The sequence below is a fragment of the Prionailurus bengalensis genome, chromosome D3 (genome assembly GCF_016509475.1).
Source record: "Prionailurus bengalensis isolate Pbe53 chromosome D3, Fcat_Pben_1.1_paternal_pri, whole genome shotgun sequence".
NCBI classification, from domain to species: Eukaryota; Metazoa; Chordata; class Mammalia; order Carnivora; family Felidae; genus Prionailurus; species Prionailurus bengalensis.
In genome coordinates this window covers 75583546-75611206 of record NC_057356.1, presented here as the reverse complement: position 1 = coordinate 75611206, position 27661 = coordinate 75583546, and the positions used below count along the sequence as shown (strand labels likewise).

The window sequence follows — 27661 nt, the reverse complement described above, 5'->3', positions numbered from 1 at the left end:
GCCAATCTCTACTTTCCACATGAGCATGTTTTGCAAAAATATAATGCTCCGGTTAAAATCAACAGAGTACCTTGGAATCAGAAGTCCATGAAAAACACATAATTGCCCAAAAAGTTAGGCTAATGTGGTGTACCAAGTCTGGAAGTGATTAAGGGCAAAACACTTCTAATTAATAGCTTCATTAATAGCTGAGGTTTTGAAAAATAATGCTGCATTAAAAATTAGTCTTTTCATTTTCATATTCAAGATTAAAGAGTTCTCTAAGTTTATCAACCCATTAACTTATAAACGCTGCATTAGCTGCACATTAAATGGAAAACAATGAATCATTACAGAGGAGTTCTGTAGATGGCGCGCTATAATTTAAATATGTTGTGAACCATGGTAAGGTTGAATCAGACAAGGTCCCAATCAGAAATTTTAAATAAATTACTTTCTGAATAATAGGAAAAAGTGACTGCTTATCACCAGTAAGAAGGCAGTGGGCCTACCACTGTCGGTAGCACTTTCCTTGAAAATGACAGAACGATGGGGCGCCTGGGTGGCGCAGTCGGTTAAGCGTCCGACTTCAGCCAGGTCACGATCTCGTGGTCCGTGAGTTCAAGCCCTGTGTTGGGCTCTGTGCTGACAGCTCAGAGCCTGGAGCCTGTTTCCGATTCTGTGTCTCCCTCTCTCTCTGCCCCTCCCCCATTCATGCTCTGTCTCTCTCTGTCCCAAAAATAAATAAACGTTGAAAAAAAAACTTTATAAAATAAAAAAAAAAAAAAAAGAAAATGACAGAACGACCCAAAAGTCAGTTTCTATTAAAAATGGAAAATCATGTCACCTGGTCACTCTTTTACGATCCTAGATACTCACTAGCCATTGCTCAAAATACACCTTACAACAAGAATGAAGATTATTAAAAATAATATCAAACAGATTCCACTTTCATTCAGAGAAATAAAAGACCTCAGGGACCCCCATCATTAGAAAATAGCAGGAGATAAAAGTAGACCAGTAGAAAATACACAACCTCAAAAGGGGACGAGGTACTGCCCAACAGCATCCTTCCAGGCAAGGCTGTCAGCAATGTGAAATACAAGTACGAACCCCAGGCACTAATATACGATACCACTAAAGGGCAAGCAGCTTGATATTTAAAAGTCAGAAAGGGAGCTAAGAGTATAGAAATAAAAATCTCCTGGAAGGTGTCAGGAAGGCGGCCACGTAAGCAAATGTGCGATAACTTACGTGCAAGGATCTAGATAATCCTAGGCAGAAGACACATTGTTCAGAGATTGAAAAATCTGTTGACCAAAGTATTTTCTGCCAATACGGTGGTGAGGACCACACCTCACTTCTGCCACCACGGTACAGGACTGTCATAAATTACTCATTAGCTATATTTTCCTTAAAATCATTTGTCTCTTGTCCAGTTGTTAATTTGGGTTCTAGCTTAGGCCATTTACTTTAATAATCTGGTGCTTTTCTATAGGACAGCAGAGTTGATAGTTTACTATTCATTAGGTTGACCCAGGTGAAACTGAAAATATTTTATCGCCTCTGACTTCAAGAACGGCGACTTCATGTGATACAAACTAATACTTCGTACTTCACAGTCCTTAGGATCACTACACCAGCAACACACGCATTTAAAGAGAATAATCACATGAGGCTTCCATCTCTGTGCACTTGAGTGACTACATATATAAGGTTTAAGGGTGCATTAAATATGAAAGGCATTAACTTTTCAACCTTTCACATCTATTAAAAAAGCACATTATATAAATATATATTCATACATGTCCTATATATAAATGTCCACAAAGGCAAATTCTACCTTCCAGTTACCAAAATTAACTTGATTGACAACCTGTAAGTTCAGTGTAATGATTTCTGGGCAATGAAAACAGCTCGAATGGCAGTGCATAGAACTATATACTACTGCTATACCTGAGGAGTGGCCACATCAATATTTTGCTCTGCTCTTGCCACTGCCCAGAACTCTTCTCTTCCCAGAAGCAGAGCGGCCTGCTCCACTCAAGCCAACTGCTGTAGGAAAGCTTTGGGAGGTCACAGAACCGGCATTGGAGACATTCTGAGCAGACTGCTCTGTGATGTGACGGCTGGTCAGGCAAAGCAGAATTTTAAATGAGCTTGGGCTTAATACATTACATCCTCTTGGCCCGAAATTCTTTTCCTGTGCTTACAAGTCTGAAGAATTCTTCATTTGCCAATTGTATTCCCCTCCCCCCCACCCTTAAACTGTTCAACATGAAAATACTAGTAAATCCCCTGCTTGCCATTTTTATTCTTTCTTAACTCACAGAATGCTGTCCCAGTGAACTGACAACTGCAGCCAAAATGGATGGCAATGCAACAATTTACAACATATAATGGAACGGGACTGCCTTTTCTATTTTGGAGAAAATACATTGTAATGTCCACTGGGTCTGAGGATAAGAGATTATAGGAACCATTTCTTCAGTCTGATAAAGTACCTAGTAGCAGGCCCAGAAATCCATAGCAATTAAAAGGCAAATAAAAGTTAAATATAGAATTTGTACATCTATTGTACATTATAATCAAAGATCTGATCTTGTTAGCAAATCATTAATTATTCCTTATCACTAACATCCCTGTGAAGTAGTAGGTAAGTGATGGGACATTACTAGGCCATTGAAATGCAAATTTGAGGCAACAGTTACCAACCGTCATTTATTTATCTGTAAATGCAAAATGGGGTTAGTTGTGCCTGGCACCCACAGGCAGGATTCAGGTTTCGGAGGCCTGGTCTGGTTCATCTTGTTTTAAACCTCCTCCTTTCAGCACTATGAGACTACACTGCCTGGAGGTCTATACAGCTATGATAAGGGTCCGCCTCAGAAAGAAGAAACAAAATAAAGAACAATTTCTTTGTTGGTCTCCCAGAACTTATAACACTACAACTCAGTTAAAAATATTTATAGAGGACACGCTTAGCTCATTATAAAGGACCAAGTAAAGACTGAAATTTTAGTAACTTGACAGTTCTGACTTATGAGACCGTAGCTTAGAATTATAACGATAAATGATTTCTTCTGGGCCAGTTTTCAGTTTGTAGTGTCTCAGCTAAAAATCCACGGTTTTCCCCTGCTACTTTGGAATACTGGAGCTGGGCTCTGTAGGTATCTCCTTTGCCAGCCAGTGGAAAATGTTAAGCTTGTCAACGGAGGTTAAGAGTGATCCTGCAAGAGTAGAGACACTTCCCTCCCTGTGAAAATGGCAGACTGCTCCTTCAGAGCTACCCCCATCCCTCCAGCAACTTCAGGACAGGTTCCAAGCTGCCCCTCACCTCCCCTACCTGCGCCGCACCCCCCCCCCCCCCCCGCCAACCCCCAAGGCTACAGCAGGCCACTTCTCCCCAAGCCCATTGGCAAGTTTCTCCACTTCTCACAGGCTAGATGCTTCCCTCTTTGAAGAAGTCCAATCTCGGAGAAGAGTCCTTAGTTCCTTCAGTATCTATCTTACCTCACCTCAGATGAAGTAGTAGCTACTATTTTACTTCCTCTAGTACTTTACCCCTTTCTACCAGGAAGCAATTCTTTATAATTTCCCTGTTCAGATAACTGATGTGGTTTCTGTCTCCTGACTGACACACCTTCCCGTCTTTCCCATCTCCCTTCCAGAATTACCAGAAATCAACACCATATAATTTCCATGGGCAGCCTTTCCTTAGTGTAGGTTTAAGGAACACAATTCATTGTACAAGCTCGAGCAAAACTTGTAAATGTAAAACAAAAGATGCCTTAAAATTTTCAGAAATTTAGGCCCATACCTTAGAAGCACACCATTGTATCTCTAATATAAAACTTTAAAAACTTTATCGAGAACTGCATGAAACATCGTTTTCTTTTTTTCCTATGACTAGCAATAAACAAAATTCAGAGTATGGAAATACTTACTCTGATATTTTCTTTCACGTTAATTTCATGTACTACCCTAGGGAAAAACACATCTAGCTAAAAACACTGAATTATAGGTAAGAAGTACTGAGATTTCACGGACGTGGAATAAAACTGAATGTTGAAAAATCTGCTTTGCCTTCCAAAGCCTACATATTAATACAATGAAATATGCTAAGAACTTCTAATCATTATGCTTTTGTTTTTAAATCTATAAATAAAATTGTACTAAACTTTCTACCCCAGGGTTGCATAACACACTCAGAAACCTTGGAGGGAGGGACATTGAAAAGGAAAGCCATAGAAAAACAGAATTGCTATTTCTAATTGTGAACATCCTCAGCTACTTTGAAATTACAGTATTACTTATACTACTATGAAATATAAATCTATCTTTATCCTACCATCTTGGAAGAAGAGTTTTTTAAAAACGTCCTATTCTGAAATAATTTTAGACTTGTACAAATGATGCATAAATAGGAAAGAGAATTCATACAGATCCTTTACCCAGCTTTCTCTTTTTTTTTTTTTTAATTTTTTTTTTTTCAACGTTTATTTATTTTTGGGACAGAGAGAGGCAGAGCGTGAACGGGGGAGGGGCAGAGAGAGAGGGAGACACAGAATCGGAAACAGGCTCCAGGCTCTGAGCCATCAGCCCAGAGCCCGACGCGGGGCTCGAACTCACGGACCGCGAGATCGTGACCTGGCTGAAGTCGGACGCTTAACCGACTGCGCCACCCAGGCGCCCCTACCCAGCTTTCTCTAATGTCAACTCACATAACCATTATGTGATTATCAAAACTAGGAAGTTAGTACTGGTAGACCACTACTGACTAAACTACAGACCTTAATTGAATTTTGCTCACGTCCTTTTCCTGTTCGAGTACCCACGTCAGGATCTCACGTTGTATCTCACTGTCATGTCTCTGTAGCCTCCTGCAATCTATGACCGGTCCTTACGCTTGACTTTCATGCCTTGGGCACTTTTGATGAAAATTTGTCATTTTGTAGATTGTCTTTTTGTCGAGGTTTTTCTGATCTTTTCTCACAATTACATTGAGGCTACGCATTTTTGGCCATAATACCACATAAGTGATACTGACTCCTTCTCAGTGTATCATATCAGGGTGAGTATTTCACTACTGACAATGTTAACTTTGATCACTTGGTTATGGTAACCAATTACAGTGCAGTTCCAGTTTCCCTTTGTTATTGATAAATATCTTGAGAGGAGATAGTTTAAGCCTGTGTTAATATACTGCTTTTAGCATCTACTAGTGGATTTTGTCTACAACAATTATTACTGTGGTCTTTGCCTGATGCAGATTTAGTATTTCCTCATTGCTTCTATATTTATCAACTAAAATTCTTCTGCAAGAGTTGTCTCTTTTCCTTTCTTGATAGAGTTAATTAGTGTGGACTCATGGGTATTTATTTTGTTCTAGGGGTTATAATTCCATAAAATGTATCATTTATTTTGTTGCTGAAATTATTCCACTTTTGGCTATCAAAAGCACCTTCAGGTTGGCTCCTGTGTCCTTATGATATCTATTTTAAATCCTTCTGTAAGCCCTTCCTTAAGCCCTTCCCCCATCAATTTTAAGCCCTTCCTTAATTTTTGACATTATAGATGTTCCAGGTTCAACTTGTTTCCCTGCCTCAGTCCTGGATTCAACCACTTCTCCAAGGAGTCCTGGATTGTTTTATTAAACAGTTGTATTTAAAATCAATTTCTGAGCTCTGGGTAGGCACACATTGTTACTGGGATGCCACAGCTCTTAGGCCCTTTCAGTGACCACAGCTAGGAAATATATGCCTGCATACTAACCAACATACACACACATATCTATACTTGTATATCTGTCTTCATGCATACTAAAAAACCATGACTTCAACTGATAGCTCAAAATTCATTCTAGTATTTTCCCATACTGGTAACTGGGAAGCCACTTTTATTACCTCCCGTCACTGTGATTCTAGACCCCTGAATACATATTATTGACTACCAAACTGAATGAAAATATATGCATGTATGTTCCTTATTTTTTTGGTTCAACAACATGAAAATAAAGACTAAAGATCTGACTACATAAAAATTTTAAATGTCTACCACAAAGAATCAGAAAATGCAAATACGAAACAATAAGCTGAAAAGATGTTTGTATACAGATCTATATTAAAAGTACCAATAGTACCAAAGTAAAGAACTTGGTATAAAAAATAACACGGAGGACAAAGATGGAGGTGGGCAAAATGGGTGAAAGGTCAAAATGCACAAAATCCCAGCTATAAAATAAATAAGTTCTGGGGATGTGATGTACTGCATGGGGACTATTGTTAATATTACTGTATTGCATATTTGAAAGTTGCCGAGAGTAGATTTTAAAAGTTCTCAACACAAGGAAAAGAATAATCTAATAACTGTGTATGGTGACACATTCATCAGACTTACTGTGGTGATGAGATTATCCAATCGTTATGTTGTATGCCTGAAACTAATATGTTACATATCCATCATATCTCAGTTAAAAAAAAAAAAAAAACCACCACAGAACAAGCAATTCATAGATGAACTAAAAAATGGTAAACACAACACAAGAAAACCAACCTAAAATGCTTAAAATGCAAATTAAAGTAACAACAGGTATCATTTATCAACCACATAGGCAGACAAGAAAAATAGTATAGTCAAAGCTGGAAACAAATTACAATTATGATGTTTGGAGGCATGACCCTCTTAAAGTTCAACTGTTTGGGATTTTTCTGAACTTATTAAACCTGTAAATTTATGTCTTTCAGGAAATTTGGGAAAGTTTCAATATTCTTCAAATATTTTTTCTGACTCATTCTGTTTCCTCTTCTTCTGAGACTCCTGAAAGTCTCTGTGAGACCTTTAGAAATTAAAGAATGGTGCTGAGGAGGAACTGAAGAAGGTATAAATAGTGCCTATTCACACATTGGAAGACAAAATTGTTAACATGTCAACTCTCCCCAAAATTCATCTATAGATTATAGTCAATTCCAATCAAAATCCCAACAGGCTTTTTGCTCATTTATTTTTTTATTTAAAAAAGTTTATTTGAGAGAGGGAGAGAGAAAGAACCATCAGGGGAGGGACAGAAAGAGGGGGACTGAGGATCCAAAGCAGGGTCTGCATTGACAGCAGAGTGCCTGATGTGGGGCTTGAACTCATAAACCCCGAGATCACAACCGGAGCTGAAGTCGGACGCTTAACTTACTGAGCCATCCAGGCGCCCCTATTTATTTTTTAAAAACGCTTGTTTATTTTGCAAGTGAGAGAGAGAGCGCTCATGCAAGAATGGGGGAAGGGCAGAGAGAGACAGAGAGAGAGAGAGAAAGAGAGGGAGAGAGAGAGAGAATCCCAAGCAAGCTTCACACTGACATCGCAGAGCCTGACACAGAGCTCAATCCCACTAACTGTGAGATCATGACCTGAGCCAAACTCAACAGTCAGACACTTAACCATCTGAGTGACCTAGGTGCCCCATTTTTCGCTTTTTTAGACAAACTAACAAATAGATCCCAAAATTTTTGTCAAACCACAAACGACTTAGGATAGACAAAATAAGTTAACAACAGAAGAACTCAAAGGGAGAAACTATCTGATTTCAGTACTTACTCTAAAGCTAAAGCCATCAAGACAATGTGGTAGGAGTGAATAAACAGGGATTAATGACAAGAGGACAGAGGATCTAGAAACAGACCCAGACATTTAAGATCAACTGATTTTTCAAAAAAGGCAATTTAATGGCAGCAAAAAAGAAAAATGCTTTCAACAGATGTTGCTCGAACAAGTGAATTTCTGTACCTATATTTCACATCATACTTGAAAATTACATACACCTAAATGCAAAAGCTAAAGCTCCCAGAAAAAAACACGGGGGAAGATTTTTTGAGACTCTGAGGTAGGCAAGTATTTCTTAGAATACAAAAAGCATGAACTATAAAATAACCGATAAACTGTACTTCATTGAAATCAGAGAACTGTGTTATTTGAAACACATTGTCAAGGTAACCAAGAAGCAATCCACAAAATAGGAGGCGATTACTCTTCCCACAGGTGGAAAGGTTTCTCTAGAATAAGTGAAGAGTAGACTCACGGGATAGTACACCCAACTGTTTTTGAAAGCTTAAACCAATTACACTCCACAGCAAGTATAATAAACATTCTATTTGCTCCAAATCCTCATCAAAATTTGATAGTCACACTGCAAGCTTTCAGTTTGGTAGATGAGAAATGATAGTTCATTTTGCTTTTAATTTGCAGTTACCTGATTACAAGACATAGTATCTTTTCATAGGTTTCTTAGCCACTCTTATTCCCTCTCTGTGAAGTGCTTTTTCAATCTTTATGCATTTTTCTTCTCTGCATTTATTTTTCCGTTTTTTCTTTTTCCCAAACATAAATGTGTTTAAGAATCTTTTGTCAGTTACCTGTGCTATAAAGACCTTTCCCTCTGTGGCTTTACTTTTCAGTTTTTTAAAGATATTTCTGACTATAGAAGTTTGTAATTTTAATGTAGTTCAATTATTCATCTTTTTTATTGTTTGGTTAGCCTTTCTGTTACCTGTTTACAGAATATTTCTCATTCGAAGGTCATGTTTTCCCATATCATCTCTTTAAAGTATGATGCTTCTGGCATTCATATTTAAGTCTTTAAATCCATATAGTTTTTTGTGGGTTTTGTTTTGTTAGGGGGGTTAGCTACAATGGCATTAGGTATCCCATTTTATTTTTCTCCCTGTGGTAACTATACCAGTTATCAAAAATTCTGTCCTTTATTTCACTGATCTATAATTCTAGATCTGTATAGAATCAAATTCCTATGTCTGTTTAGAAGCATTTCTGTGCTGTCTATTCTGTTCTATAGAGAAGTCTGTTGGTCTGCTTTGCACCAAAATAAGACTATATTAATTACTATAAATTTATAATAACTTTTGATATAAGGTAAAGAAAATCTCTCCTTGTTCTTTAGAAGTGTCATGGCTTTTATTAACTCACTGCTCTGTCCCATAAACTTGAGAATCAGCTTGTCAAGTTTAATAATGAAAACAACAAAGATCATGGGGGTGTTTTGTTTGGAATGGCACTGAATTTATAAAAATTGACATTCTAATTATATGGGGTACTCCACGCCATAAAGTGTCTATCTCCCTATTTATTTAGGTCGTTAAAACATGCTTTTTGATAAAATTAAAAAAAAAATTTTTTGTGTAAAAATCTTGCATATTCTTTAAGTTTATATCTGAGTATTTTATATTTTCACAGTACTTCAAAGGTTGGCTTTTTAAATAATTATATACTTCAAAGGATTATAAATGAGGATTAAGAGAGTTAATATTTGCAAAATGCCTAAAACAGTGACAGGTATATATTACATGTTTATTAACTAAAACAAAATAAGTCAAATATTCTATTGATCTCTGGTAAGTTAATTTTAGGATAATTTTGACTAGTTATTAAAACCATGATGTTGGGGGCACCTGGGTGGCTCAGTTGGTTGAGCATCCAATTTTTGATTTTGGCTCAAGTCACGATCTCACGGTTCATGGGATTTCGCTAACAGCATGGAGTCTGTTTGGAATTTTCTCTCTCTCTCTCAAAATAAATAAACTTAAGAAAAAAAAAGGAATGATGTTGAGATTTTTTATTGTATTTCTGTGAGATTCACATATGAATTTGGGAATAACTAAGACATTGACCACATGGAATCATCCATCAAAGAACTACATGCCTTTTTATTTACTCAAATTTTATTTCCCTCAGTAAAATATTATAATTTCCTCCATATTTCTTAAATTTATTCTTAGCTACAGGACTTCCTATGGATGTCATAATCATTGAGGTTTTAATATTTATTTTAAAATACAAAAATCTATCATTTTAATTACACGACTATCCATTCAGTATAAAAATTATTTTATTTTATTATTATTTTTTTAATGTTTATTTATTTTTGAGAGAGAGACAGAGTGTGAGCAGGGGAGGGGCAGAGAGAGAGGGAGACACAGAATCTGAAACAGGCTGCTGAGCTGTCAGCACAGAACCCGATGCAGGGCTTGAACTCACAAACTGTGAGATCAAGACCTGAGCCAAAGTTGGACGCTTTAAAAACTGCAGTCAGATGCTTAACCGACTGAGCCACCCAGGCGCCCCTAAAATAATTATTTTAAACAAGTATTTCTAGTAAATTTGTCTTATCCTCTAAGTCTTTTGATTATTGGGTAAGTTGGGTATTTTTTGGCATCTACATTCTTTCTATAGTAAAATGCTGACAATGTGTTTGTTTTTAAACTGGGTTGTCCAGGTTTTTTCTTCCTGGTTTTTAGGGTCTTGCTGATTTGAAGGGTCTTTCAAAAAATCATCATTTTCTACATTTTCTGTTTTGTTCACCAGTAGATAGAAAAGCTCCTGATTCTTGAGTGTCTTGCTGACTAGCCATGTGGATACCCTTGAGTATATTATCTACCTTTGGTTTTAAGAGCCTTAATACCATGTCTACCATGAAAAAGCTAGCATAAGGGGAGCAGCATAGAAGCCGGAAGGCTTGGCATTAACCGGGTGAGAAATGAAGGTAGCCAACCAGAGTGATAACAGTAAAGGTGGTAAGAAGTAGCTGAATTTTTTTATGTATCTTGAAGGCAGAGTCAGTAAGATGTCCTGATGGATCTGATGTTTGTCTATCTGTTTTGTAGAGTCTAGCCTTATCTTTGACAGTTTCTCTTTGTAGACACAGTGTGATGCCAAACTTCAACTTCTAAAGCACACAAAAATCAGTGCTTCCTGTCCTTTAAGTAGCGTTGAGAGCCCAGGCAGCCACCAACCACCTCTAAGGAGCCCCAGGGCTCTGCGGAACAGAATTTGAAAACCCCAGGTTTAAGGAAGGAACTTATACAAGCATCCAGGTCCTCTAGTGGCCTGGGTGGCATTAAGAAGTTCATCAGCATTTGCTGTACGATCATGGAAGACAGAGGTAGAGCAGTAACACATAGACCTGGGCATCTGACCATTGCACAGAGTCCTAGAAATTAGGTTTTCTAAGGACATGGAAGGCCATCTACAAACAAGTTCACAAAATGTGTCCGTTCACTTCTTACTGGAAGTCTTTTTAGGAGACCTACCAAAAGTTTTGCAGCTTTTGTGTATGTGTATTCTTAAAGTAATCTCTACGGCTCTATGCCCAATGTGGGGCTCAAGCTCATGACCCTGAGATCAAGAGTCACGTGCTCTACTGAGCCAGCCAGTTGCCCCAAGTTCTGCAGCTTTTGAAGGGATTAGACTAGCTGTTCTCTATTGTCCCTTTCGGATATAAAATTGTTTGAACTTACAGAATTAAATATATTAACTATGGTGACACTGGAGCACACATAGATGAAGACACACAAATAAGAAGAAACCATTCTACCGGGCTATCAGAAAACTTCAGACCAAGGTTATTTAAAAACTAGAAATAGGAATGTCCTTTGCAAAAAGAAAAAAAAAGGGGGGGGGGTTGCTACTGGCACTACAATGCTAAGACTTGTCACTGAATCACCTACTCAGGCAGCTCAGTGACAACAAATAAAGGAAATTAAAAATTGAAATCAAAATTGAAAACTGAATTAAGGATATTAATATATACGTTAGATGGGACAGGAGAGTCTTATGCTAATGTCGCATCACATTCTAGACCAAAACACTGTTATAATGCCTCCTTACTCTATTGTAAGGATATAGATCTGAACCTACTACAGATGTTACATACAGCTACTGAAATACATCAACATAACACATGTCCACAGAGCTCGATGTATGTAGAGAATTAATTTTAAAGAAACGACTATAGCCTGGTAAGTTGATATGAGGTACCCATAAGGAAGATGACAGAAAAATACTTTAAAGATGCCCGGCTTCAAACACAGGGCATAACTGTAGACTACTGGAGCCTATAGAAACAGACAGAAAAATTGGTATACAGCAATCAAAACAAGATAGCCACGTTCACATGGCAGCAATAAACACTAGCACTCTACAGTATTAAATAATAATACAGTAATAATTTCATAGAACTCTGTGATTTTTATAGAAGTGGTCTTGGAAATAACCTTGTCCAACTTACTTGTTCTATGGAAAAGGAATCTAAAACAAAGTAATAAATTAACAAAACACCAACTGCAAATTGAAGTTATTTTTGGACAACAGGGATGGGATTACATCAGCAAACAGGGTCTATAATGCAAGTGTCAGGTCTCAGTTAAAAATGATAAAGCTGTTATACAAGATAAATTATTTACAAGTAAAAACAAAGGAGTAGTGAAAATTTCCATTTGATCTGAGCTTAGTTTGTTGATGTGGTTAAAATCGGAAACAAAGTCATAAACATATAGAAATTTATCCCATTATAAATAAATAATTACAAGCATACACAGTGTTTTATTTAAACATTTATATATAATAATGTGGCCATAGAAAAGTATATTTTCATATAAATCCTCTAGGAACTAATGGGCTTTACCACAAATAGAATCAGCATGTGTTGCAGAAAAGAATTTCCTCGGCTTTGGGAGTAAAATACATCTGGGTTCAAATCCCTTACAAGACAGATAATTCAAAGGAAGTTATTTTTTTGTAACAGTTCTCTCATATAGAAAATGTTGACACTAATACCTATCTTATAAGGTTCATTATTTTTAATGTTTATGTAATTAGTTTTGAGAGAGAAAGAGAGAGCATGCGAGCAGAGAAGGGGAGACCGGGGGGTGGGGGCAGAGAGAGAGAGTGAGAGAGAGGGAGGAAGACAGAAAATCCTAAGCAGGCTCCCCACAGAGCCCAACACAGCTCGAGCCCATGACCTCAAGATCGTGACCTGAGCGGAAATCTAGAGTCAGACACTTAACCAACTGAGCCACCTGGGTGTCCCTATCTCATAAGGTTCTTAAGACAACTTTTTAGGGTAGTAATATACACTCTAAATGTCCTAGCAAACAGCTCTTAAAAGGAGCTGCCTCCTTTCCTTACTCTTCTATGAACATCTCTAGTAACATTAAAATACTAACGTTCAGCTAACACTTAAGTGCCAGGCACTTACCAAGTGCTTTACGTATACTAATTTACCTAATTCTCACAGTAACTTTGTGAGGTAGGTACTATTACTATCCCCATTTTTCAAGTTAAAGAAACTGAGCCACAAAGCACTTAAGGCCACACAGCTACTGAGTGGTAATGTCAAGATTCAACCCTGAGCAATCCAGAACAATAAAATCCCAATAAAAAAGCTGAGCTGCCTAAAGAATTAGGTCTGAGAGTGATATAAATGTCATTTATTCACTTAGATTAGTTCCCATTATCTCTTCCATTTTAAATGTAACAAAAAATTAGAGTACATACTGTGCATTAAGGTAGTTTAATGATTGGAACTACCATAGAACACTCAATTTAAAATAACTAAAGGATTCCACAGTCTACTGGATGCCTCTACTCTGACTACACATGAAAATTACCTGTGAAGTTTTAAAAATCACATAGATCCCCAAACCCCACGCCTGATTTTTCTGAATAAGAATGCCAGGGAAAGGCTCATTTGAAAACATTCCAGATTTTAGTGCATAGCCAGAGTGAAGAATTCCTTTTCTTTTCTTTTTTTAAAAAATGTTTTATTTATTTTCCAGAGAGAAAGAGAGAGAGTACAAGCAGGGGAGGGGCAGAGGGAGAGGGAGACACAGAATCTGAAGCAGGTTCCAGGCTCTGAGCTGTCAGCACAGAGCCTGACGCAGGCCTGAACCCACAAACCGTGAGATCATGACCTGAGCCGAAGTCGGTTGCTTAACCAACTGAGCCATCCAGGCGCCTTCTAAACATGGAAGGTGTATAGCAATACAAGACAGATGGCATCTGGAACCAGAATGATATTCTTTCCTCTTCTTTTTTTATTTACTTATTTTGACAGAGGGAAGAGGAGAGAGGGGGAGGGGGAAGAGACAGAAAGAGAGAGAGAGAGAGAGAGAGAGAATATGAGTGGGAGAGGAGCAGAGAGCCAGTATCCCAAGCAGGCTCCACACTTGCAGCGCAGAGCCCAACGCGGGGCTCGAACCCATGAACTACAGATCATGACCTGAGCTGAAACCAAGGGTTGGACACTTAACCAACGGGGCCACCCAGGTGCCCCCAAAGGATGATTTTCAAAGGTAAAATTACAAATGAGAAGTGGTGGTAAAGAGGATGAAACGCTGAGTCAGTGCAATGAGAAGAATGAGTGAATGAGGCGGCCCGCAGAGTAGGAAGACAGAAAAGCAGAATTACCACCAAGTGCCAGTAAGTCAAGGTTAGAAACACGAGGGAAAGCAACACAAAGGAAGTCTCCATGGCTACAGCCCTGCTCAGGGGCTGTCATCATACCATCTGATGACTTGTTTGTATACAGTGAAAATCTCCATTTTTGTTATGTTTATCTTTTAAATGGCATGATGTGTTCCTCATCCTTGTGGCTACTTTCATTCGTGACGTGCAAGTACCACGAGTTTTGTTATTAATTGCAAGTCCGGGACTTTGTCCTAATCTTGCTGATAAAACATTTGAAATTTGACTTAACTTTCTTACCTTAAAATTTAAGAAATAAATCCATTATAGAATCAACCTCAACCAATATCAACATATTCATTAAATAGACATTCTGGAGAAAAACTGTCAACAATAGTAAAGGACAACAAAATAAAATCAAACGGTACATAGTACCAGAAAATAAAAACTCTACATAAAAGTTTCATAACATTAAAATATTCCTGAGGTAGTGTCTAACTGAGGCTGCCTTCCATTTGGTGGTGTGATAGCTGATCTAATCAATATGATTATAACTCTGTTGTTTTAAAAATTATAATAACAGATAAGCAATTTTTTCCAACAAACTCTTAAGAGTTCTTATCCATTTTTATTTTAATGACTTTCTTTTGAGAACTGAATGAAACTGTGCGTCCTTTTCCCAGAACAGACACAAAAATGCACACGAACACTGTGTTTTCCACATATAACATCTGTGAGGTCATAAAAAACCTTGACCCGCTAAAGAACCTGGCATTCGGCATTACGGTATTGCTAAAGACCCACTGTGGGGAAAAATACTCATTTTCTCTAATCAAAATATTTCACACTACAGATGCAAGGCATTTCATAAGTATGGCGATGTGGATTTTGTATATGTTTATATCTCCAGGGAAGCAGCACATCCCCAAAGGATGAGTCAAGAGTTGTTCATATTTACAGGTGACCTGTTACTTGCTGACCTCCCCTTCTTATTTATAGCCACATTTCTGAATCTTACTTGCTTGTAATACAAGACACCTATGTGAAATGGTGAAAATATACTGATTTAGGAATTTCGTTTGGAAGCATCTTTGAGCTTGCCGAGTAGACACCATGAGCAAAGCTCACCCTCCCGAGTTGAAATATTTATGGGCAAGAAATTTTCATTGAAACTAAATGGTGGCAGACACGTCCATGGAATACGGCAGGGGTTCGATCCCTCTATGAACCTTGTGATAGATCAATGTGTGGAGATGGCAACAGAACAATATTGGAATGGTGGTAATTCGAGGAAATAGTATCCTCATGTTAGAAGTCTTGGAAGGAGTGTAAACAATGGATGTGTTCCTGGAAGAAATCAACTGCTTCCACGTGCCCCTTCTCCCTAGCACCTATTTCACTACAATATAAAAATCAGGTCGTGCGTTTTCATGTTGAACTTTTTTGTTAAATAAACATTTTTTAATAGTCAAAAAAAGAAAATATACTGATTTAAAGTTGCAAGACAGGTGTTCAGACTTAGCAGGATCTTAAAGCATTTAACCTATGCCCTTAATTTATTGTCTACACAAAGAAAAGTTAAGCCAATTTCACAAAACTTTGGTGAGTCCTGGGCAAAGGTTCAGTTTCCTCCTCTATTTAGTGATAACAGTAATAGTACCCATTTGGAAGGATTATAAAGTTAAATAAGTTATTATATGTAAAGTACACAGCACAGAGTAAATGCTCAATAATCAGCTATTGCGAATGTGCTTCGTATCATGCTAGGTGTTGGACAAAACAGCTGTCTTGCAGGGTGATAAGCGATGTGTAAGCTGTTGAAGTAGAAAGCGTGTTCAACGGTAGCCCCTCTTTCCGTTTCTGTTGATAGAAAGAGGGAACTAGGGCACACATAAGTTAGTAACATGCCGAGCGGAAGCCCGGAGAGGCTATCCATCCCCTCACCTCCACAAGTGAAGAACTCACTCTGCCCCCAAGCTCTTGGGGTCAGTGGCTGACAAGTGTTGGTCGAGTCCCTCTGTAGGATTTGCGCTGACATGAAGAGAGCTGCCGCATCCAAGGTCACACCCCTCCCTAGGGCACTGTGGATCCAGTGACTGAAGGACACAGGGATATGAAGGCCAAGCCCTTTGCCCCAATTCAAGGACAGTTTGAAGGGCCATCCTGGTCCCAGAGTTCTCTGGGATGAGCTGAAGCTTCCTAAGCAACCGAAATGCAATTCAACATCTCGCTCTGCCCAATCCTGTTTTTTTCACTCCCTAAAAGTATTGATCACGAGAATACTCCTGCATACAAATCTGTCTCAGAGTCTGCTGCCTAGGGAAATGACTTATGCCACTTGCCCAAAGTCAAAAAGCTAATGAGAGATCAAAATGGGATTTACTACAGACGTGCCAGCATAATTCCACAATTATAAAATGAGCAAGAAGAGACGTGACCAAATGAAAGAATGAACCAAAGACCTGCAGGCAACATTATAAATACTACCCTAAAACGTCCTAATAATGTCTTTGTGGATCAAAATAAAAATGAAGAATGATCTCTGTTTGAGTTAGCTTTTTGGAATGAGACAGTGTCCATCCCTACATGAAATGGAAAAGGAGAAGGTGATGAAGGTGAATTTCCTGGGATGCTATTTCACTTCAGAAGGAGAGATTAACTGGACCAAAAGGGGCTTTAACGACAGAATAGTCCTGCCCTTTATTTTAAACAAGAGGAAACTGCAACCCAGATCAAGGGCACGAGGAAAGGGTGGCCTAGTCTAGGCTTCTTAATTTCCAGAGTCCTTCAGCTTTGTCTTCAATATGCAATTTGGACATTTTATGTGAAGTGTAACTCCCACAAATGATTCAGGTATATTCAAATATAAGTATGAAATGCATTATAAAACTAAGCATGACTTTTGAATTTGGTGTCAGTGTCATTCTTCCCTCCTATCAATGTGGATAATTGGGATAATGATAAGTTTTCACAGAACAGAATGGCTTTTCAAGGAAGGTTAGAATTCACTATCTATACCTCTAGGTGCATTAGCAATTAAAGTTCATCAAATATTGTATCTTAATGGCCTTATCTCAAAATGAGGATAATAATGATTATCTCATTCAATAGGTTGCCATGAGGACTAAATATTTAATGGTTGCAATGCATTCTAAATGCCACATAAACAAATAACATAGCAATACATATAGCAACTTCCAGCAGGTTAACATTACAACAGGTTATTATTATATATAACTGATCCAAAAAGAGGCCAAGAAAGACACAAGAACATTTAGACATCTGACTGTTTCCAATCATGGGAGCAAGATTTAAACTGATATTTTATAATTATTAAAATAGGGCAGCCATAATAAGTGAAGACAATATCAAGGATATTTTACACACTTTAAACTGGTTCTAATAGGTACCTTTTCATTTATATATATATTTCTTGCTGGCTAGAAAGCTCTCAGAATCTGTACTATTTCAATAAAATAATCAATAGTATTATTTGCTAAGAAGCATTATCTTTTGCTCTTCCCACACCTAGTCCTTTATTCAAAATGCTCGAGGAATGAACTTGACTCTAAAACACTTAAACAGTTTCAATGTTTGGGGGAATTTTATTTATCTTGCTTCGGAAAGTTGAGGTGGCATCATGCAAAAGTCCCTCCACGTAGCACATCCCAAGGTTTCCATCCTGTCAGAAATAGGCTTTGGACCCCATGACGCGTCATTCACCTCCTTGTCTCCTAACAAACCCAAAGAGCAGAACACAGGGACCCTACTCTTCTTTTATCAATTACCAAGGCTTCTTTGAAAAATCTCTATTTCTATTCTACCACAGCTTTTAAAATTCCTGCTTTTCTCCTAACCTACTTCCTCTTTTTCTAGTTATAGTAGACACAATTTGCAAGTGAAATTATTACAGTTAAGAGAAAATACAGAAGCAATATCAGAATTTTGCATAAAGATGAATCGTGATTTGAAAGGGGATAACAGTACTAGTCTGGATAAGTGAGATAATATGATGTAGACTAATCTGCCCAGCAACCAGCCAACAGCTTGGGTGGAATTAGTCAGCAACTCATTAATTTATGATGTTCCTACATTTATGTACAGATACTTCTAGTGAGCTATGTGAAAATTCCTGAGAGACAGCATTTGTGTTCATTTTCCTTGCAGGAAAATACAAAATAAGAAAGAATACGGTTAAAATATTGTACAAAACATGTTGAACTAAATCAACAGTCTTCATAATAAGTAACCCCTTGAAATGAAAGCATCATAAGACTTTTCAAGGAATAGATTTAAAAGCACAAATAGTTTTAAGATAGAGTTAGTTTAAAGGATTGATTTTTGGATGCTAAATATGCAAATGAACACGTTCCTTAAAACTGTGAGGGAGAAATTTTCTCTCTTTAAGGAAAAGAATCAAGGATGCAGGATTTCTGACTTTTCAAGGAAAGTCTGTCATGTATTTTTTTTAAATGGATATCAAATAGTTATGGTAAATATTCAACTGAATATATCGAATATATTTACAAGAACAGTATTTCATTTTTCAATGCCCATATTCACAATAGTCTCTAAATTACATCTTTTGCAAATGTTTAAACTTATTATTGAAAAGTTTTAGCTGTTAACATAGAACCGTACGAGCAACCAGACATTTATTGATCCTCGCGAGAGAGATGGTGAGCAAAAGTTTGAAAACCAGCCAACTAAATCAGGCCAAAGTTTCATTAACCTCTAATATAGTCTAATGCCAAGATTCTAAGAAACTATATACACAAATCCTAGGGTGTCTGGAGTGACATAGAGAAGTGAGCCTAACTCTAGGGCCTTTTGTAGAGTGGGAGATTTGAGCAGGGAACGTGCAGAACTTGGGAAAAGATAAAGCTACTAGGGGGTGAGAGGGAGGGGCCCGCAGCCGGCAGGCCTTGGCAGGAGAGGGAGAGCCGGTGTGCACAGGTGGCAAATGCAAAGCCCATGGGTTTTCGGGTCACGAGACATTTGAGTTCAAGTTTAGATTTTACCACATTTTGGCTGAGCGACTTTGAAGAAGGCTTGATTTCTCTTTTAAAGTTCAAATGAGGGGAGAGAAAACTTTTTAAGTTAAAAAGTAACAGCACGGCGTTAGCCAGGTCAGTGGTTAAGCCCTTTGCATCTAGGAGCCATTAAACAGTAGCACTTTGCGTAATGGTCAACAGCACAAGCTCTGGACCCAACAGATTGTGCTGGAACAAAAACTGCCATTTCCTAGAGGTGTGATCTCAGCCAGGGTAAGTAAACCCCTCTGTGCCCAATTAGCCTTATGTGTAAAACAGAGATAACTGAAGTACCCACTTTATAGGGTTATTATGAAGATTAAGTGAGTTAATGTATGTAAAAGAGCTTAAAATCATGTTCAAAGAATTAGTTGCTTTATTACTGTTGGTGGTGGAACTGTTATCATTAATCTCTGATGCTCAATGTCAAATAGAGATCAGGAGGTTACCAACCACTAGTAAGTATTTGTTGTACCAGGAATCTAGAAAAAAAGGAGAGGGGTGGCATGCGGAGACAGGCAGCTAAATCTACAGGAGGGTTTTAATTATAAAAGCTACTAATATGGCTCCATGATTTCACAGCAAAAGTATGTGACAATGATCCAGTGAAGTTTTCTGCTGTCATACCTAACAAAGTAACATAGCTCTTTCTCCCTTGCTTAAAAGCCAAAACCCCCCAAAACACACTGCAATTTGTTCTATAAAGAATACCTTGTGATATATTCAGTAGGATTATATTTGGTCCTTACGATAACACGATTTGTTAGAAATTATTTTGCAATATGGTAGGTAAGGACCCTACCTAAAGGAGTTCCAACACTGGAGTACCAAAAGACATTACAAAATATCCTTACTTGTTATTAACATACACAGAACACAAGTTAGCAGGAGGACACAGGCCCTTTGAGCTCTGAATGTAACTAATCCACCCCCACTCCTGACTTTTCAAACCACATTCAGGACTTGTTGCATAGTTTTACAGAAATTGTTTTAGAAATTAGAAGTCAGGACTAAAATCTTGACCAAAATGTGAGAACACAAAGATCAGAAATGTGCTTTTTAAGAAAAGCATTTTTAAGACCATGTTTTTTTTTTTTTTTTTTTTTTTTAAAGTTTGGTAACTATAACCAAAGGGTAATGTGCCAAACAGATCATAGTGCTTTCTAACTTCATGTCAGCATTCTGTTTGGGCTAAAACCCGGGATATATTCTGAGGTTCTGTTAACAAATGATGTGTACTGAAAGCAACAGATTAGCGTTAGGAATTTTAAAACTTACAAGTGTGTCTGGCCAGTGAGTAGTTGGATCCACCACTAGTCAAGCCAAATCCCTCAGGAATCTGGCTAGAGCTTCGCGGTCTGGTCAACAATTTGGGAGGTTCAATTTCAGCACCAAATTCAGCTCCTATGACTCCTAGTAAAACAATAGCAGTAGCTTGCTTCCGTCTTTCCTCATAAGATGTGGAAATCTTTTTCATTTGTGGGATACTTGATAAGCAACCTGAAAACCCAAACAGAAGTTAAAACACTATCAATACACAGAGACATATAATTAAAAAAAAAAAAAATTCAACATTACTCTTTCAAGAAAGAACAGTCTTTTCACAAATGGCACTGAGATGTCCGGTTATCCACATGCTAAAGAATGAATCTGGGCTTCCATTTCTCTCTATACAAAAAAATCAATTAAAAAAAATCAACTCAAAATAGGTTCACAGTACTAAATATAAGAGTTAAAATAAGAGAACTTGAAGAAGAATATAGATATACCTTTATGATCTGGGGGTAGGCAATGCTTTCTTAGATATGATACCAAAAGCACAAGTAATTTTAAAAACTTCTTTAATTGGACTTCACCAGTATTACAAACCTTTGCACTTAAGAAGACAAAATCAACTGAGTAAAAAGACAACACAACAGACTGAGAGAAAACACTGTCAATCAGATATCTATGAAGGATTTTATCTAGAATATATGAGAAACACTTACCTCTCAATAATAAAAAAGTACAACTTTTAAAATGGGTACACAATTGGAATAGATATTTCTCCAAAGATATATAAAGGGCCAGGATGCATATCAAAGAAGCTTAACATCACTGGTCATTAGGAAAATGCAAGTCAAAACCACGAGGAGATATCACTTCACATCCACTAGAAGGGCTGTGATAAAAAGGATTATAAAATGTGCTGTCGAGTATGGACGGAAAATGAGTATGCATTGCAGGTGGAAATGTAAAAAGGTTCGACTACTTTAGAAAATAGTTTGGCAGTTACTTGTCCAGTTTGGCTTTCTATTTCCTCTTGAGTCATTTCTGATAGCTTGTGGTTTTAAAGGAATTATCTATCTAACTTAAGTTTTTAAATTTATTAAAGTTATTTACAGTACTATCATGAAAATATTTCAGTTATATCATTGCTATGGATCCATTTAAATATTATTTGTGCCTTCTCTAATATTACTTTTCATGCCTTTCTTGATCAGTATTGCTAGAAATTTATATTTTACCAGACTTTCAAAAAATATTTCAGTTTTGATCTTATTATTCCGTTCCTTTCTATTTCACCAACTGCTGTTGTTATTTTTACTATTTCTCCTACTGTATGTTTTCTCTCTGTTCTCTTTGTTTCTAGGTTCTTTTTTAAGTAAACTCTATGCCCAACGTGGGGCTTGAACTCACAACCCCAAGATCAAGAGTGGCATGCTCTACCAACTGAGCCAGCCAGGAGCCCTTCTTTTGTTTCTAGGTTCTTAGGGTAAACACAACTCACTTATTTCCACAATCTTTTATTACAGTTAACAATGCCAGTCACAGAGTTAATATCTATTCAACTTTGATAACAACTTTGATTTGAACTGAGTAGTAACCTACTCACATCCTTTCAGGGTCCTTTCAAGAACTGACAAAGCCATAGCCTCACTCCTGGCTTTAAGCTGTACTCATGATATATTTTAAGTCCTCTTTAGCTCACAGGAGCCAAAAGCCCGCTTCTGGGAAGTAGCTAAGGGTATTAGCCCAGATCACTTCTATTTTATTACTTGTCCACAAGGGTATTTATCTTTCTGGAGACTAGTTATGTCTCTTTGGTTTGCTGTTTGTATATTTTATCTCTCACAGCTATATATTTGGTACAGAGAAATTTAAAAAGTGAACTTCTGGAGACATCTTCATTGGAGGTCAGCCTTCTACTCTCTCTAGTCATCCATCCAGCCCCTTTTAATACTTCACTCTCTATATTACTTAAATCAATATAGAAAAGGGCCCTCAGAGCTCAGAACGCTAAGAAATTAGCAGCAGGGACCTCTGAGTGCTTTTAGATGTTTTATTTTGTCTCTTCATTTACTCTGTCATTCTATGCTAATTGAAGGTAAGGCAAGGGAATGACAATGGGAGAGGCTAAAGGGGTACCAAATCAAGAGAGACTTGTGCATGGCAAGCTGAAGACTTTTAACTTTTGTTTAATGGAAAGCTATTGGAACAATTTTGCATAAGGTGGTGATATCAGATTTATTCACTGTTAGAAAGACCATGAGAGTGGCGATAGAAAGGTAGATTACGAGGTAAAACAAGACTGGTGTCCAGTAGAACTAAAAGAAGACTCATGCAACGATCAGGTGAAAAACAGTACCAGCGGTGGTCGAAATCCATTCATTCCATCAGTTACTCAGTCATTCAACATATAAGAATCGAAGGTCTGATGTATTCATGGTATTATACTGGAAGTGAACAGGGACCAGAAAAGCAAAATCCCTGTCCTCTTTGAACTTAAAGCCTACTAAATAAGAATTAGAAATAGGTTACAGAATCAATGAGAACACTATGAACTGAGAGAACAGTCTGCGTAAGAACCTCAAGCATGAAGTAATTGGTTGACTTCCAACTCAAAGACAGGTAATCAGGTTGGAAGCCTAAGAGCCAAGAGAAAGATAGAAAACAGGCAAGAGAGGCAGGCACGGGCTAGACCACAGATGGCACCACAGACCATATTCACATTTCAACCTTTAACCTATAAAAAGTGGGAAGATACTCAAGGTAAGATTTAAGCCACAGAGTAACATAATTAGATTTAGGGGATTAGAAGGATATTGTAGAAACCAAAGTGAGATTACGATTGGTTTGGTCTTGGGGCACCTGGGTGGCTCAGTCACTTGAGCATCAGACTTTGGCTCAGGTCATAATCTCAAGGTTCGTGGGTTCAAGCCCTGTGTCGACAGCATGGAGCCTGCTTGGAATTCTCTGTCTCCCTCTTTCTCACTGCCAGCCCCCACCCCACCCCGTGCATGCTCTCCCTCTCTAAAAAATAAAATGTTAAGAAAGAATTTTTAAAAAGATTGGTTTGGTCTTTGGGAAGTTGATAGAAACACTGCAAACTTTAGATGTCATGCCTTAAGTTCTTTTAAGAATCTAAATTAACTAATTATCAAAATTAATTTAAAAAATTAAAACAAAAAGTAACAAATTTAGTCAAAAATAGTAAAAATTTAAGCAAAAATTAACTAACACAAAAGTAAAAACAAAGAAATCCTTTTAAGATAAGTAGATATGGCTTCTCCAGAAGCTTAATAAAAACAAACAAAACACCTAGAGCACAAAGCTTTTAAGGAGAAATTTTAAATTGCATTTTTTTAACTGTGCTCAAAGGCAGAATAGAAGTGGGCAAGCAGACCTGGGTGAGGCTAAGAAAAGGAAATGGTAGGATATTACAAAGAATTTAGTAGTTAGAAAGGAGTAATTCCGTAAGAGAGTGGCATTAAAGTACTTACAAAAAAAAAAAAAAAACACTAAGAAAACTAAAATGGAAACATCAAAGAGTGGTTACTATTTATTTGGAAAATAAAAGTTTGGTACAATGGAGTACCAAAAAAAAAGATTCATGGTTGCCACTATAGTCTCTAAGATTCTGCATGTCACAGCTTAATGTTTTAAAAAAGGAGGTGTTTGGGTGGCTCAGTGGGTTAAGTTTCTGACTTCAGCTCAGGTTATGATCTCAGGGATCATGTGTTTGAGCCCCAAACTGGGCTCTGGGCTCGCAGCTCTCAGCACAGAGCCTGCTTCAGATCCTCTGTCTCCCTCTCTCTCTCTGCCCCTCCCCTGCACATTCTCTCTCTCTCTCTCTCTCTCTCTCTCTGTCAAAAATAAAGATTAAAAAAAAAGGTAGTTCTGAAAATTTGTCATTAGTATACAGAAAGACAAAATCCAGTATGAGTCCACAGAGAATACACTGATCTTTAAAAATATTCTAAATCTTCTATATAAAATTTTATTCATCTCCCTAATTCATTTTTTATAGTATAGTTAAGGATATTCCTCCAATGTTATAAAATTACTCCGTCACTTCTAAAGTCACAAATATTTCATGAATTCACATTTCTTATAAAAAGCCTCAATTAAAATGTTCAAAAATATTTAAGTAACATTCAGAAATATCTTCTGATACCATTCTATGTAACTCTCTCTCTTCGTGTTTTTTTCCGAGTTTATTAAAGGTACAGAAACATTAGTAAGAGTGTTAATGTGTACGTGCAATCAGAGATTCCAAGTATGCCACTGGTCTGTCATAGTTGTAATAACTAAAGTGGGGGAAAAACCTAAAAGGTTAGCCATACGAAGAAGAAACAAAATCAATAACCACTGCCTCTGTGTTTAGGAGGATGAAAATGAACCCAAATTCTAGAGAAAGTGATATGTAACAGTTTGATCATCTAGATATCAGAATGTGCATTTAAAGCCAACTTTATTTGAGTACAGGGACAGACATGGGAGTAAGAGCTCTGTGCAACTGCATCTAGATGCATGTAGTGTATAGTTCACTATTTCCATAGCAGTCTTGAAACAGGAAGCAAATGAAGCTCCCCTCCCCCCACGACTCAGCAAGAGCGTGCTCCATAACAATAGTTCAAAGGAAAGCTCTATTCTGCAGTTGCACTGATTGTTCTGTCAGCTGACCTCTGCAGAAGGGAATTGCTAACCGCTGCCTTGCTCCTTGGCTGACAAATGAATGATCGCAGCTCCATCTATTTTCACTATGGCTGCCTCTAGCCCAGGTGCTCAGACAGAGAGCCCGGTGTGACATCTTAGATCAAGATGAATTGGCACAAACTCCTGATCCAAGATTGTTTTATACCATTTAATTTAGTTTCTTCCCCTGCTTGGATGAGCACAGCTCTGGTTATGGATTTCTATTCTAATGTACTGAAGCAGGCCCTGAAAGAAGCCAATGAAGCAGCTGCTGGAGCAGGGGACTGCAGGGATACTGATCAATAGGCAAGGCATTGACCCCAGCCGTTCAGCCTCTGCAACGGCCACTGCTTGAAGGGGGAAGGGGGGCGGGGGGCAGAAGCACACATGGGCTGCTTCCAGTAGGAAATTAAACAACAGGGGCATTTGGAGAGCTCTGCCTCTAGCCCTGGTCCCCCACCTTCCCTCTGTTCCTTTTGTTTAATTACCTCAATCTTGTCTTAACTCCCACTTCTCGGGAAGGAATTAAGACTTTAGGGAAGTTTTAATAATGTACGTTAAAACAGCCATTTGTAAATTTTGTCCTGAAGCTAATAGAAAGGATCATAACAGGTGCTCTCTGCTAAGTGGCCAAAATATGAAATCTTAATTAGCTGTCAAGTATATCACTTGGTGTGATTTAAAGTTCAGCATGTGCACAGGCTCATAAGAACACTGTCCAACTGGTTATTAATACTACTGATGCTGAAATTCTATGCTATCTAATTTTTATCAGTATCCAGGTCTGAACACATCATAGCTCTTTGTTAACAAGGAGTAAGAGGAAGAAAAGGGATCCCCTAAAAGAGACACTGACTGATTAGTGACTGTATTAAGTACGGCGGCCCATCCCTACTACTATTCCAACAGTAACATACCCCAATTTCTGATTCCTTAATTTTTTAGATTTGAAGACATTTAAAATTATTGGCTTTGCCTGGGTTTGCTCTTAAATAATACAAGACAACATGCAATTAGCTGAAATGTTTTCCTATAAGTGATAATCAAATGGGAGATTTTGAAATATTAAAAGTAAAATAATTCTATAAAAGTAGACCTTTCTACAGTTTCATTTGTCTCATGAAAATTTGGTATTTTTTCACAGAGACATGCCTCCATTTAATCATGCTAAAGGGTGACATGGAGATCCATTTTCTTGACAGGACGGTTGATCACCCTATCACAGTAAGAAAATTAATACCTTCGACTGGCCCTGTGTGGAAAACAGAAGCTGCACGCAGTGGGAAAGGACATAAATGTTCTACATTTTAAGTTGCAAACAGAATAGTTGTTCTGTGCAAAAATAATACGTTTCTTCATTATTGGGTTACTTTAAACAAACTATGAGCCTTTGATTTTATTAAAACAACCGTTTAATTCATACAGTGTTCCTCAAAAGTACATAATTGTCTTTAGATTTAGCATAATTGACTCTAGATTTACGCGAACAGGAGTAAACACTTTACTTACAGCTTAACTAGAACACAGGTAAAATATTTGAGAAGTTTAAGCTATTTAAAGGGCTGTGAGATATTGATTACCTCATTTAAAAAGCAGTCAGAGAGTGCAACCAAGAGGTCAAGATAAATTTACCAGTTTGAAGCACTTTACTAAATAACTCTAAAGATCATGTTAATTGGCTTTGTGCAGTTCCAGGGTAAAATTAATTTTATCCTAGCTTACAATAAAAGGATTAAAAGACATATTAAGTTCTTCACTTTTAACTGGAATAGGAATCAATGGATTTGAATTAGGGCGAATAGCGGTTTTACGAGACGAAGTGCCAGCATATCCTTCATATCTGCTATTAGCCTTCTATTGATGGGGCTCTGTTATTGTATTAGGTATTAAGCCTCAGATAAGACCATGCTACCCGTTTATTACTCTGAGAATACAGTCTAAGAACTGTGAGAATTGACCCGGAAAAACTGGTCTCCAAAATTTAATTCTTTGTTTAGGATCGAGCATCAGAATGCTTTCCACAGAGGACTGACATATGTTTGATATTTAAAATTCTAGTCAAAATTAATGACGTAATGTGGTTGAATTCAATCGTAATTCACTTCAAGACCATAATTATCCTTAAAACTATATCACAAACATATCTTTAAGATTTTTTAAAACAGAACGTTGCATTTGGATTGGTTTAGCTCACTAATTTTACGTCAGAAATTTCTCTGGCACATGACAGAGTCCACGTGACATTCGCAATGACATCAATGTTTTCTGAATTTGGTATAAATTTCAATATACTCTAAAACATCCCTTTGGAAATTCAGAAACACTGATTTATTCATGATAAATGATGGCAATAAAATTTTAAATGTTTTTCTTTACCCTTTCCATATTTAATAAATTTTAGAATTGTACATATAGAAAAATAAATTTTTTACTACATATTGCCTCAG

General features: G+C 37.4%; 1 protein-coding gene and 1 pseudogene across 9 annotated transcripts in view; one reads left to right on the top strand and one right to left on the bottom strand.

Moving 5' to 3' along the window:
- Nucleotides 1-27661, bottom strand: part of WDR7 (WD repeat domain 7) — a 360496-nt gene that overhangs the window by 132902 nt on the left and 199933 nt on the right. For 7 of the 9 annotated variants that reach the window (XM_043558949.1, XM_043558946.1, XM_043558952.1 and 4 more), the window contains one exon: nt 20535-20756. The exons of the other annotated variants lie outside the window; for them this stretch is intronic. In XM_043558949.1, the coding sequence (XP_043414884.1) occupies nt 20535-20756 (222 nt within the window). The remainder of the gene's footprint in view (nt 1-20534; nt 20757-27661) is intronic. 9 annotated transcript variants of the gene reach the window in all.
- Nucleotides 14632-16066, top strand: LOC122470793 (annotated as a pseudogene).